This window comes from Paralichthys olivaceus, chromosome 14 (assembly GCF_024713975.1).
Source record: "Paralichthys olivaceus isolate ysfri-2021 chromosome 14, ASM2471397v2, whole genome shotgun sequence".
NCBI lineage: Eukaryota > Metazoa > Chordata > Actinopteri > Pleuronectiformes > Paralichthyidae > Paralichthys > Paralichthys olivaceus.
Genome location: NC_091106.1, coordinates 19555001 through 19569139, shown reverse-complemented (window position 1 = coordinate 19569139; position 14139 = coordinate 19555001). Strand labels below are relative to the sequence as shown.

The 14139-nt window shown below is 44.5% G+C and overlaps 2 protein-coding genes across 54 annotated transcripts in view; one reads left to right on the top strand and one right to left on the bottom strand.

Moving 5' to 3' along the window:
* Window positions 1-3918, top strand: part of camk2g2 (calcium/calmodulin-dependent protein kinase (CaM kinase) II gamma 2) — a 46999-nt gene extending 43081 nt beyond the window's left edge. For all 39 annotated transcript variants that reach the window (XM_069539323.1, XM_069539322.1, XM_069539321.1 and 36 more), the window contains one exon: window positions 459-3918. The gene's annotated coding sequence lies outside the window, so the exon portion shown is untranslated. The remainder of the gene's footprint in view (window positions 1-458) is intronic.
* Window positions 3919-4724: 806 nt separating this feature from the next.
* Window positions 4725-14139, bottom strand: part of ccdc88ab (coiled-coil domain containing 88Ab) — a 56085-nt gene continuing 46670 nt past the window's right edge. For 3 of the 15 annotated variants that reach the window (XM_069539305.1, XM_069539307.1, XM_069539312.1), the window contains 6 exons: window positions 13196-13273; window positions 11496-11732; window positions 11266-11322; window positions 9545-9637; window positions 8988-9268; window positions 4725-8752 (listed from right to left, as the gene is read on the bottom strand). In XM_069539305.1, the coding sequence (XP_069395406.1) occupies window positions 7844-8752; window positions 8988-9268; window positions 9545-9637; window positions 11266-11322; window positions 11496-11732; window positions 13196-13273 (1655 nt within the window). In that variant the 3' untranslated portion in view covers window positions 4725-7843. The remainder of the gene's footprint in view (window positions 8753-8987; window positions 9269-9544; window positions 9638-11265; window positions 11323-11495; window positions 11733-13195; window positions 13274-14139) is intronic. The other 12 variants (XM_069539306.1, XM_069539308.1, XM_069539313.1 and 9 more) reach the window with 8 other exon arrangements.

Genomic DNA, 14139 nt, shown 5'->3' with positions numbered 1-14139 from the left:
ACGTTGACATCGATACCTCTCATGAAAGCCAATAACTATATTTTCCAAACTGTAAACTTTGATGTGGAGAAAACATTGAGTAATGCACAATAAAGGGTCAGTTCAGCCAAATTCCAAGAAACATGGATTCTGGGATCTACCCATGGAGATAGTTTGGGTTTTTAAAGATCAGTTGCTGAGATTTGTGCCACCAGCTCAATACAAAGAGAATGAAATTGTCCTCGTGATGGTTCAGTTTACAGTAACATGACGTCTGTTGGCTTCTAACCTCATGTGTCCCCTTGAGGTAGTTTTGTATATAGTCAGTTTATATAGTTAAATTGGTTTTCTGTCTTTTCTAAATGAGTTTATTTACAACCCAAACGTATCAGCGATGCTACAACCATCATGTGGGTGAACTGACCCCTCAGACAATGTTTACACTCTTATAATTGAAATCTTCTTCTCTCCTCCTGCAGCTTTGCCTGAACTCTAAAGCTGTTTGGAGCATTTATTCTCCGTGGCCGGATCGGTACCTGGATCCTGGCCGGGAAGAGGCTGCTTGGAAAGTTGTAAAAAAAAAAAAAAAACACAAAAGAGGGGAAAATATATTACCAGAAAAATAAACCAAACCAAAAAAAAGCAAAAACAAGTATATATATCAAAAGCTTGACTGAACGACCGACCAACACCAATCCAGTCCAAACCCTAGTTAGATGAGGCTGGGGCCCGGCTGACGTCGGCCCCTTCTTGCAGGTGGTGCATGTTTCTGGTGGCAACACGGGTGGTGCTGTCCTGCCCCTTTTCTCCCATGGCCTTTATTTCCCCCTCTTTGTTCTGTCTGCTGTCTGGAAAAGCATTAAAATGTTTTTAAAAAAGTTCTTTATACAGACATACACGTCACATACAGAGCGAATAGGACTGAGGGGTGGTCAAGAATAAAAAGTGGATTTGTTTGTGTCTGGAGGGAGCAGCTGACTTTAATAGAAGTGTTGTTTTGTTTTGCAGTTAATGGGCGTGTGTGTGGTGGGGTTTATGGAAACGAGGGAATCTTAATATTAAAATGTAACACCCATTTCAAGTGTCGGGTTTGACACGAGGTTATAAAAGGGGCTGAGGCGATGTTATTGAAGGGACCTTTGTTCTTATTTGGACTTTTTGTATTGTGTCATTAAACTGTTTGATTTTTATCGTCTGACTTATGAATTTTAAAGTATTTTGTGTTGGAAAAAAAAAAGGATCATTTTTAATCAAAAACAGGGATTTTATTTAATAGAGTTGTGTATAAATAGATATTTATATCAGAGAGAGAGGGAAACGTGATTTATGTACTGGGTGCAGGGAGGAGTGGAGTGATGGAGGGGTTTTTTCTGCTTTGAGGTCCTGGGGTGTAAATACACACACACACACACACACACACACACACACACACACACACACACACACAGGCACACACAGGCACACACTAATTAACCCTGTGCTTCAGGCTTTCGGGTTGAGCCTCGTCCAGGCCAGCTCATCCTGAAGTTGCAGTCTACACTTGGTGGCGCCAAATCCTAAAGCGCCTCACGGCACGGACACTCACACAGCAACGCCACCGTCTTAGTTGTACGTGTTTAAATGTGTTGTTTGGTGTGAAGCATGACTTATGTCTGAACTAACGGCCTGAACTGTTTCTGCACAGACACTTAGAGACTCGATGCTGTTGTGTTTCCTCTTCTGAGGGAGCGAACCTTTCTGCAACTCCAGGTTCCGCTCGCCAGAAAACGTCCCCCCCCTCCACCCGTCTGCTTCCATCATTCCCGCCTCTTACACTCGGCACGTGTCACCCCTGTGACCTTCACCCTCCGGCCCTGTTGTCGTCTTAGTCCCATCGCTCCCCTCTGTGTGACGGCGATGATGATGTCACCCTTATGCCTGTCTCTTGTTTCGATTGTGTTCTTAAGGTTTGTATATCGTCCGTCCTGACTTGCTGTTCTTCTGTGTGAAGTCCCGGCATTTTTAAAAGCATGATAAAGGCGTAAAGGGAAAGAGGGCTACGTCGGCTCGAGGGTCGTGGGACCTTCGCTCATGGCAATCAGTGGATTTGGTCCCTTTTGTCAGTTTCTGTTGTAAAAGTTGTAGTTGTTACTGTTTTGATGTTGATATTTTTATCACTTGTTTTAGCTACAACTATAAAAAATTGGGGGTTGAAGTGAAGATCAGCCCCCTTTTTCTTTTTTTTTTACTCTACCTGTTGATGCTGAAACCTTGGGGCAAAAACACTTGGTACACTTGTGTGGTTAATCCTATTGAAACACGTCATTACAAAAGCACATGAGAGCAAAGATTCTCGCTCTGAGGACAGAACACGTCTCTGTGTCAGTGGTCAGACTGTTTTTCTTTAACCTTGTCGTAGAAACTTTGTGAGCGTGTGACTTTGTGCCAGCGCAGGGACGAGGCCTGCCGTGTGTCCCGTCTCCATAGTAACTCACGCACCGAGGTGTCCGATGGTCAGAAACCACAACGTTGCTTCACGTCACCACATGTCACGTCTCTGTGTGTGCACTGACGTAGTCCAGCAGATTTTAACGCTGTCGTAAATCGTGTGTGTGCATCGTCCTGCTGTATCTTCTCTCTGAGTGTTGTGACATATCTGACACGCCATTAAAACTGTGGCTCCCCCCCCCAACACTTTTTGCACCATGACAACAAAGCGTTTTAAAATCAGTACTGAGATGATGTGATGTGTGTTTTTATGGCTCTGGTTCTGTTTGTGCTGTGGGCTCTGGGCCTGTTGTCTGTTGATGCCACCGATCTGGTGAGATGCTTTTCTTTTCCGTGTGTGTGTGTGTTGTCACGCAGTCATGGGAATGTTTAGATTACAGCTCAACTTAACCTGTTGTCTAGAACTGGCTGTGTCATCGGTTTGCCAAAGTATTTGGATGGTTTTATCAAGTTCTTTGAACAGTATGAAGACGTTCTCCAGAACCAGGGTCCCTTAATGGACCTGAACCATCATTAATATTAACAACTACATTTTTCCTGAGAAAACAATTTGAATCTGAAGAATTGGCAACTGGTCAATTAATATTTTCATGTATAAGATTTTTACAATTCAAGATTAAAAAATTACCCATGTAATTTGAGTGATTGTCAGGTTTTTGTATAATCTTTAATCTCTAATAATCTGAATTTACAGTTTTTTGTTTTGGACATTATTTCTTGTTAAATCTGAATTTTTGAACTCTGAAAAAAGTTTTTAAAATTTAAATTACATAAATTCTGAACATTAATTTCCTACGGTAATTGTCTCATAAATTGACTGAAGTAGGACAGAATAAACTCCTTGTTTCAGCTGCTGAGATTTATATTATGAGAAGACAAAGATTATTGGCCGCAGCTAAAGCAGCTCGTCCTCTGTTCTTCATATACATTTTACTTTCAAACATGCAAATGTTTAAACAAACCGAGTTCAGATACTTTGGCAAATATGAAATAAATGTCAGATGAAAACAGTACGTGTGTCTGAAGTGAGGGAACAAAAAGATACTTGAAAATGCTCAAAACAAATGTTGAAAGGGGAAAATTGAAACCACCACAATCTTCAGCAGCCGCACTATATATGCATTTTTACAAATGGAAGAAGTATGCATGTCTACTTTCTGGTCATTTTTTTCACTGTTTACTTGATAAAGAAATTAAAATCTATGTTACTTGCATCCTCCAGGTTATGAAATGGGTCCGTCTGAGGTATTGAAATCAAGTGATGTTGTCTCACATTAAAATGCATAAAAGATTAGAGAAGCCTTAGCTCGTAAACCCTAACCCTCTGTAAGTAAGTTTATTGTATTGTAACCTGATACTAAAGGGGCTACATACGTCTATACTCTGAGTTTCAATTGGATGCTGGATTTTTGCATGACCAAACAGTTAATAAAAATTATACGTTTAAAACAATCAAGTGTTTGTTCTTCTTTATATTATTGTGAGAAAACTGAAATTATGCTTAATAAAAATATAAATATTGGGTCCAGTTCTTTATTGTTGTAGCTTAATTCACAAATGTTGCTGATTGCATGTTTTTTCATACAACAGCAAAAACTGAACTTACCAGTTGTTATGGCAGAATCCTCTCCAGAGCTGGTCGAGCTGCATTGTTGGTAATGTAGGCCAAGTTTTTGCCAAGGAGGAGAAAAATGCACCGAATAGAAGAATAGGATTTAGCTTCTCGACTGTGGTGTAATGGAAGCTCATAGTTTTGAAACACTCGACATTAAGCAGAATGTTTTGTCCCATTTTCACACATGACGAGAAAATATTTGAAACACAAATCAAATATTTGATAGACGTGTTTCTGGTACTCAGTCTACCATCACTGATGTGAAGGAGGAGGACAAAATATTATAAACACCTCTGTAAATACATTCAATGCAAAGTATTTGCAGCTATAAAACAAAGTAAAAAAAGGCAAATGTGCCCAAAATTAACTACTTAGAAATGATTAACTACAAATAAATTGCTCTGTCAGGGATTTCTATTGATGCATAATTATGTTGCCAGCCCTTTTATATGGTAGTTGAATGAGGTAGAGCTGAGCTAAGTAGTTTTTGAACCTTGAAATTTAACATGGAGTACTTAGTGTGAAATGTACTGGAGTAGAAAATTGCATAAAATGAATATACTTGAAGTACCTCAAAGCTGTACTGAAGTACTGCACCTGAGTAAATGTCCTTTGATACTTTCCATAAAACACACGGCACACATTCGTCTTGATGAGTTTTAATTACATCAAATGGGTTTATGTAAAAGTGGAAAAGGAGAAAAACACTGGGTCTCATCATGTTCAACATCACAGCAACAGAAATGTGCACACATTCTGGAAATGCACCGGGCAAGTTACAGGTCACCTACAGTCCAGTCCTCCTTTATGAACGGTACTTCGCAGAGTCGTCACGAGATGTTATGGTGTTTATGAACCGTCAGTGTGCTTTAACTGTCTTTATTTTTACTGTCAGAGCAGGATAGGAAGCGATAGACGACATGATGTGGTGTGATTAGATCCACGAGCTACTGTATGATGATATATATATAATTTAAGCTAAGATGTAGGGTGCGTTTCAGGGTGTTTCTCTGTCGTATAGGTGACCTGGAACATTCCCCCAAAAGTCTCTCTCAGATCACACAACCTTCATTGGCAGCACACGCCAATCACACAGCTGCCATGGCTTCCAGTCCCTTTGGCATCCTGGCGAGTAAAAATCCCCACTGGACTCAAACCTTTGACCGGACAAAGGAAGTGGGATGATTGGCTGATTGATGGATTGATTGATTGCTCCATGCAGATTGTGATTCATCAGTCTGATGATTGGCAGATTGAGTCTGAAATGTTTGTGCTGTCATGCGGTGAAGATGGTTTGTAAGATCCAGACTAAGTGATGAGTTTTGTGCCGCCCGTTTGGGAAAAAAACAGTATTTGTTTCAATTATCATGGCATCGGGCAGAAGAAGGTCCGGCTGTCACAGAAGGTCCAACATCAGTCTGGTTTGTTAAGATCGCCCTTTTGGCTGTTGAGTGAACATTGGCACTTTAATCATAGTCCACAGAGTCTAGTGCACATCTCAGAGTCCGACACGTGGCAGTGCAATCTGCCACAGCAGACTTCAAACGAAAAAAACTGTCACCGCAACATTTTCTAGTATTTTTCTGTTGTTTCCTTGATTCAAGGAAGAAAAACAAAACAGAGCAGGAGGTTACTTTTCTCTACTGAAGGGTCCTGGGTTTAAAAAAAAACAAACTGGGACATACAATCTTTTCTCACTGTAGACGGTCTCAGCAGATTAACTCTACTAGGCTTCAGACACACAGCTCCAAGGCCACCTCTCTCTCTGAGTCCCAGGCAAGCAAAGAGGAGTGGAAAGAGTCCGAGAAGAAAGACAAAGGAGACAGATCAGAAAAGTGAAGAAGAGGAGGAGGAGGAGGAGGAAAAATAGAAAGAAGAAGTAAAAAAACAGAGAAAGAAGAAGGTTAAAAGTCAGAAATTGTTTCAGTTAAGATTGTTAGTGACGAACAAGAGGAGACAGCAGCCAGCCTGGGTCTACATGCAGTGTCAAGGGAGGAAGGATTTCAGCGCTACACCAAAGCCATGCAGCAACAATACTGGACTAGTTTTCTTTAGCAGTGGGACACATTTAACAAAAAGCTTCAGGGAGGAGGGATACGGTGCTGCTGGAGTCATGGGACTCCTCTTTCTGGGGGATCTGGGAGCACAAACGTTCATCCACTCAGAGCAGCGTGGTGAAATCAACCCATATGCCATGCAGACCGGGTCCCGTCAGGCTCTGTGCAGGCGTTTGGCAGCACAGGGACCGTGGGACGGGACAGAGAGGGGTCGGGGTGGGGGAGGGACAGCTTAGAGAAGCAGGGGAGGCAAGTGCACGGCATGATGGATGACATCTGTTACACCATGTTTTAGGTTCCCATGGAGACAAGGCTGCCCCCCCCCCCCAAACCCCATCCACCCACCACCACCACCACAGCCCCTTATTCGTCCCGCTCGAGCAGCGCTCACTCACCACGCGCTCACAGCACGGTACCAGACAGACCAGGGTGTGGGGGGGGGGGCAGGGTTTAGCAGCTTTGCTCCCCGCTCCTGCTTTTAGACTTTCTGCCCTCCTCATCTGTAGGACAAAGGCAATGTTCATGTTACATCTGTGGACAGTGAGCAAAACATTTTCATCTTCTTTACACCAGCGTGAACTCTGGATCAAGATAAATACAATCATGCAACTTCAGAACGGCCACTGCAGAGCGAGAAATAAAACACAATTTAAAAAAAAAGCAGAAATAAATAAGGATCTAGACGCAGACGGTTCCATTAGTATCAGCACTTTACGCAGTGCTCGTCTTTGATTATAACTTAAAACAATCTGTACAAGATCTTATCAATTGAAAATACATAATCAATATTATCCATTCTCTAGTGTGGTGCGTCGGGATGTTTAAAGTTTCCAGATACCAAAAGAAATGATGTTAGCTTCATTCCCACAACGATCAGATAAATGCAAACTGTTCTCAACCTACGACTCTCTCTGTCTGTAACTCTGTCAAAAAGTGCCTAAAACATAATAATCGCTCTCGTCGTGTTCCTCTACCGTCACTGTCAACTTTCACTGAACCAACTCAATCCTCCGCTCAGATCCCTCTGAGAATGAAGCTGCATCATTTTGTCACCAGCCCACAAAGTCGACCAGGTCAAAGCCCATTGTCCAAAAGGTCTCCAGTTAATATATGCAAAAGAAAATACAGAAAAATGTACAAAACAAAACACAGTACACACTCAAAGGAAACAAAAAGAACATTTTGATCACAGGAATCAAAATGACAGAGACAGATTGAAGCCATGCAGTTAAGTGAAACACAAAAAAAAAACCTCTCCCATGAAACATGATAAAAACCACAAGTGAATCTATCATCTGTCCCACAATGCAATGCTTTGGTGTTTTAACTGGTTCATTTTTGGGCTGAGTCTCCAACAAGTCTGCTTGAGGATAATTCACCATTCAAGCTCTAAACAGAAATATGAATCGATCCCACTAAAGCAGATGATGTATGTTGTTAGCCAGTGACACAGATTCGATGAGGACGACATGGCGAAGGCTGTTGGACGGAGGGACGTTCAAAATCCGAAACACAACGGGACAGAAATAAGGAGGAGGTGACAAAAATAAAATAAAAACAAAACAAATCACCAGTCAGCACCATGGAAACCAATCCACCACACAGAGATAGACAGTGCTCCGACAAATACATGCAGAGGAGGAGGATTTGTCGTTTGTCCGTCAGTTCTTTAGGTTAGATCAGCGAGCCGGACCCTCCTCGTCCTTCACACACACCCATACTCGTACCACAGGGACTGGTTGTCCTCTGGGTTCAGGGACTGGTCCGAATTATTCGCCCGACTGGGGTCGACGCCCTCGTTATACGCTTCCAGGCTGGCCGGGCCGGATCTCATTTGGCCGTTAGATTGGCAGGGAGGGTTCTGGTTTTGGGTGGAAACGTGGTTTGGGACGGGTGCGACAGGTGGGGGTTTATTTGAAACAGGCGGCCCGCTGATATTGCTAACTAGGGTGGGGTTTAGAGACAGGAAGGGGAGGTTTTTGCCCCCTGACTCGCTAAAAATGGAGTCCATGAACACGGACTCTACAGTGAAGGAAGGGCCGAGGAAGGACTCGAGGGTGGAGAGGTCAGGGTCCTCCAAGCTATGGCAGGGTAAGCTGAGGGACTTGGGCAGAGGGGCGGTGGTGATGAGGGGTCCCTTTAGGTTGGAGCGGTACTCACTGGCTGTAGGCGTGGAGCGCACCCCAGCCTTGGTGGAGGCGACTGGAGGAGAAGAGTCGACCGACACAGGCTGCCGGTTGTCCTTCGAGAGCAGGTCATGGATGCTGGTGCGCCGCGTGGTTCCTTCGGCCGTGGAAATGACGCTGCTGGCACGGGGCAGCGTGGAGGAGGCCGAGTCCAGGCGCTCAGAGAAGGACGTGGCTTTCCCCTGCGAGGAGAGGCTGGAGCGCATTGGGACGGAGCCTCTGACGCGGGTGCTCTCCGCCTTCCGCAGGGTGGGGCGCCCTGGCTGTGCCGAGGATCTGGGCGGGCGTTCGGAGCTGACCGGAGCCGCTCTGCCGCTGGCTGAGCGTAATATGCCGCGGCCCTTTGTGGTAGTGCGTTCCTTCTGCACGTGCTCAGAGGATGTGGAGAGGCAAGGAGAGTCGAAAGTGAGGTTCTCCTGGCTGCCAGACTGTAAAAGACAGAGCAATAATATATATGTACAATATCATCAAAACATTGATGAGCTCTATCAAAGGTAGTTTTTGTTGAATACAAAAGTATATATTCATTAATTTTACTCTTAAAATCTGCTGCTAAATTCTCTCTCTCTGCAAACCAGCCTGGTCATAGCTGAGAATATCTTTGAGTTTTGTTTTCATAAAAGCTTCTTTATCAGCAAGTTAAAATCGAGTTAGATGCCTCACCTCTGCAGGATCAATGCTCTCGTCCAGGAACTGTTGCAGAGAGAGCACCTCGTTGCTCGGGGATCCCGTCTTCCTGATCTGGGTTTGGCCGGGGCCTCCTGCGGCAGTGGTCGGGTCGAGTGACCTGCGCAGCTGCAGGGGGCTCTGGTGGGAGGAGCGTGAGGAGGTGGGCTGCTGGACGGGGCTGCTGCCGCTGCTCGACCACACCTCCTGGTCTAAGCTCAGGCTGAACTCACCGCTGCTCTCGCTGTGAGGGCGGCTGAGGCTGCCGTTCAACGTGCCTGTGGGGACGGGAGGCATCATTACACCAAGGAGACATTTATTATTTGCTATAGTATATACATTTACCCAATATGTGAAGTAATGTTAAAAGGAAAAATAAAGCCTCACATCTAATAACATCCAACATAATTTTGCTGTCAAGTAATTCCTTTTTTCGACTTTTTAACCATGGAGACATAAATAAAGACATTTAAGAAAAAGACAAAGGGAGTAAAAGAGGATAGAAAGAGAGGTTGAGAGGTGGAGGAGGGGGATCAAGGGAAGGTGGTGCGTACCTTTGCCCTCTAGAGGAGAAGCGAGGTGGGAGTTATTGTTACTATTACTACTGGTGGTCCTGTTGCTATGGAGACTGGAGGGTCTGGTGGTGGCTGGGTGAGGGATAAGAGGGAAGACACATGCGCACGCACACATGGTTAGCTTTCACATACACAAACATGTATTGTCTACAACATGCACCAACACAAAGAGTAACACGTAGACACACGCCGGCAGTTTGAGATACGTCTCCTGCTGGGGCAGCAGATGGCAGATGCCAGGCGCAGGGACAAGAAGGGTGGCCGAGTGCCAGGCTGCATCCACAAGAGGTCAGAACTCAAGCTACTGACGGAGAGGAACAGGACGCCATAATCCAGGGAGAAGGAGGACTGATAGATCTGGTGCTGAATAACTGCTGATGGAGATCATTAGTAATAAAAGAAGAAATGGGATGTCTTGTGTGAAACAGAGTGTGAGGAGAAGAAGTAGAAAGTGAGAGGAAAGAAAAAGAGGTGACTTTGCTCTTTCCTGTGTTTGTAGAGAGGAAACCAGAGAAAAACTGCTTTTCAGGACATGAGCGACAGCAAATTACGATTTTAAAAAGAGCCTTCACATGACTGATTGGTATCAAACCACCCCACTGTCTGTGGCTCAGTGTGGATTCAGTGCCAAGACGTTGTCCCTTACTACAGATGCTACAGGGCGCTCTGTACCTAACGCTCCACAGGGGAAGGATACAGAGCCAAAGCACTGCTATACACCCGCAGGCCTGATAAGACACACAGATGCGTTCATTAAAAACCAGCGTTTATCTCCAATATTCAAAGACAAAACTTTTAAAATATGAAGAATCCTAGACAGAGTTTGGCGGATTGTCTCAACGGCAACTCTCCTGGTTCAGGAAGCTGGGAATCATGGGTAATATCCACTGTTCAGCTGCGCAGAATTAATCACCATGTGTGCATGCAGGGGGCGCTGTTGCTAAGTAAAAGTTACATAGTGGTGCTCTGATGACTTTGCGTATATTACCATCTGTAGTGGATGAGGTAATGGCTGACTCATTATTAGTAATGTCCGGTGTGTGAGAGTCGAGGGAAGTTTCCTCCAGCCATTACAGAGATGTACCGGAACAATGTGTCTGGCAGTATTGGATTTTATGAGTGCATTCTGGGAAATCATCAGCTAAGTAGCATCCAGGTTGGGCACTAATGCTCCAACAATTCCCTGCGGAGCCGAAGTCACGATCATATGGGACTATGCAGGTTTAATGGTTGAAGTAGATGGGAACAATTGAAACTTATAAAAGAAATAGTTTAAAAGAAAGAGAAGCGATGGCATTAGAGTGCAGACTGAGCTCAAGTGCCAGGAATGTGTGTCAGTAGTTTTGTGGCAGTTTAACAACTGGGTCATCGACATTAAAGCAGCACAGATGAATAGTTGCCTGACCAGAGATTAACGGCCCTGGATAACACCCTCAAGCCTGGAATGGAGTCAATCCTACTTCCACTGGAGGCTGATCTCTCCCTCGCTCTTTTGCTCTCCACTAAAAATTGCTTTTCCAGCTGTAGATCAGGTTTTAATTGAAGAGTGGGAGCGCAGCCCACAGATTAGCACTACCAGGGACATGACCTGCTTTTTTATTTCAGGAGCTCTTCAAGTCTTTTCACATTCCTGGTTTTAAAAGGTCCCCTCAGACTCCCGGCTTTTCCTTTTCATTTGACAGTTTGATGTTGAGTCTTACCTTGACTCTTGGGGTCGTCGGTGGAGCCGGTAACATCCTCGCAGGAGGCATTATCTGCTGAAACACAGACGAGTGATGATACATCTGCTGGTTTCCACTCTGGTCCAAAACAATTTCACCACTTTCATAAGAATTTGTCGTCCACCATATATGGATGTTTACCGGGGAACAATTCATCCTAAACGTACCTAAAGATCTATTCTTACACCTTATGATAGCAGCATCCTGACCTTTGACCTGAAGCCGGAGCTTGGCCCTGCTGCGTCCCGCACTGGGCAGGGTGAGTGCCGCACAGTCGATGGCGTTGGTGGAAAAGGCGAGCTCCTTCATGCGCTGCCCGCCACGCCTGCTGCTCCCCGTCATGCCGCCATCTCCGACCTCAGCGCCGTCAAGATTCTCAATACTGCCCGCCCACTGGGCCCCGGGGCCACCGGCCACCGCCATGGTCTGCAGCAGGTCATTCATGGCTGAACGGGCGGAGAGAATCAAGTTATACTTATCTCCATTAAAGTAATGTCCCAGCTTTTAAAGCCAAATTAAACTATTTTCTATAATGTGATGTCCGAGTCATTTTGCATCCCCTTCGTGGGACATGGTGACTTGGGGATGCAAAATGGCTCAAACGAAATCTACGGTTTCCTATGTCCTGCAGACAGTTTGGTGAAAATCTATTCAGCTGGAGGTTTCCAAGCTTTATCTTGTTCACAGTGTCTTCATGTGTATGAGGTTATTATCTTGATACTTCATTATAAATTAATCTTGAAGAATGCAACATCAAATTTCAGAATGCACGGCACATGCATCATCAAAAAATAAACTAATCAAATGTGCACAGTGCATAAAGATGGCAGCCACATGGTTTTTCTTTTTTCTTTCCTGCACCATCTCAGCCAGATACTTTTTTCTTGGACGGGTGATTTGTCACATTTAAAGGCTGTTGTCTTTATGCACTTTGTTTACTGAGCTGTATGTGATGGAGATAGAGACGCATGAAAACGTGCAGGGCTGCTCCGAGCTGCGGCACCGTACATAAAAGAATCTCAGAGAGTCCATGTCAGCAGAATAAGATCTGAAATGCAGCACGCAGAGAGAGAGAGCAAGAGAAAGAGAGAGAGAGAGAGATAGAGAGACAGAGAGGCTCCATTTCAAGTCCTCCATGGTGAGTGTGAGCGGCGGTGATCAGGCAGTTGGTGGATTATCTTTTTAAGAGTCATGCTGTAATCAAAGATGGAAGCGAACACAGCACAGGCACATGAAAGGCAAACCCCCAGTCACGTTTCTGAACACACACACACACACACAGCCTTTCATTCGGTATACATAAAACAAAAAGAAACCACAAGAGCACAAGACAAAGCTGCCCGATAAGTTGCCCGCCGCAAAGTAATTCCCCTGAAACATAAGCTTTGGCAGCCGAGGCTCAGAACTACGAGAGATGAAAATCAAACTGTAAGAAACACCGACAGACAGAATTCACTCATGATGCTGTTTGTTTGTGAGACTAACCCTAAATCTTTGTTTTCACACTCAGTTGGTGAAGTTTGTGTAAAGTGACACTGGTGAACGCAGATAACAGAGTAGATATACTCTACAGGAGGAGGTGGAGGCGGCAGGAGAAGGTTGGAGGAGGAGGGGGTGGGGTTGAGGTTGGAGGAAAAAAGAACGAGTCACTGATGTCACCAAACGCAGCGTGGGGTGACGATTAGTATACAACCCAACTTCAATAAACCTTTGTCAGACATCTCTCAAAGACATCAGATGAATTTAAATGTGAGGTAATCCTGAGTGGAGGTTTGAAACAGCCACACCCCCACACTGCAGACACGGCGAGATCAGTGACCGGTCCTCTTTGTTTCTCCTTGTGTGACGATGACAGGGAGAGGAGGAGGCGGGGGGGGGAGGCTAGCATGGCGGCTAACGGAGGTCTTACACATGGAGCGCCGGTAGATGGCCTTGGCCTTGTCTTTGTCCTTGGATCTGTTCCTCATGAAAGGCAACCTTTTTAAAGCTGACAGAGCGCAGCCAGAGACAGACAGAGAGAGGACGGACAGACAGACAGGGTAGAGAGAGCGACAGCACATTCCCGGAGGAGGTGGAGGAAAAGAAAAACAAAAAGAAAGAAAGAAAAAAAAAAAGGAGGGCAGAACAGAGGGATGTGGTTAACATTTTCACAGAGAGAGCCGGGGGGGGGGGGGGGATGCAGAGAGAGAGCTGAGTCCCTGGACTGGACAGCAGACAAAAACCCTGACACACAAAGTGACCTGTCATATTACTAAATAACTGCATTTCTGTCTTTATACAAATACACTTTAATACCACTTAAATACGCTTATTTAATGAAAATATATTAACAGTTCTAGTACAAATGAATGGATCTTAAAATGTACTTTTGCACATTTTCTTCAGCACCACAGTTTTCTACATACCTCGTTAATCAATTAAACATTAATGAAATAAAAATAATAGATAATGAATACATTTATTTATATAAATGCTTTTGGTGGACTGACAGGCCTGAATATTACTTTTAAGGGCAGACTTTATTTTTTTCTTACTAAAATACATGATGCAAACAAATACAATAACGTAAACGAATTATTCAAACACACACACACACACACACACACACACACACAGTCTATCAGCCACACACAAACACTGTCATGTTAATGTTCATGAGTGTTGTACTTCGCATGAACAACCGATTTCACAGTACACAACGACAACATTACCACACCTAGATGACACACAGAAGACGGAGAGCATTAAAGGGTGCAATCGGGAGAGTGAAGGGTCAAAGGGCAGGTGAACAGCATCAGCGAGATGATCCCCAGAATCACAGAGGAAGTATTTTATTGTTGTTAGCTTTACTGT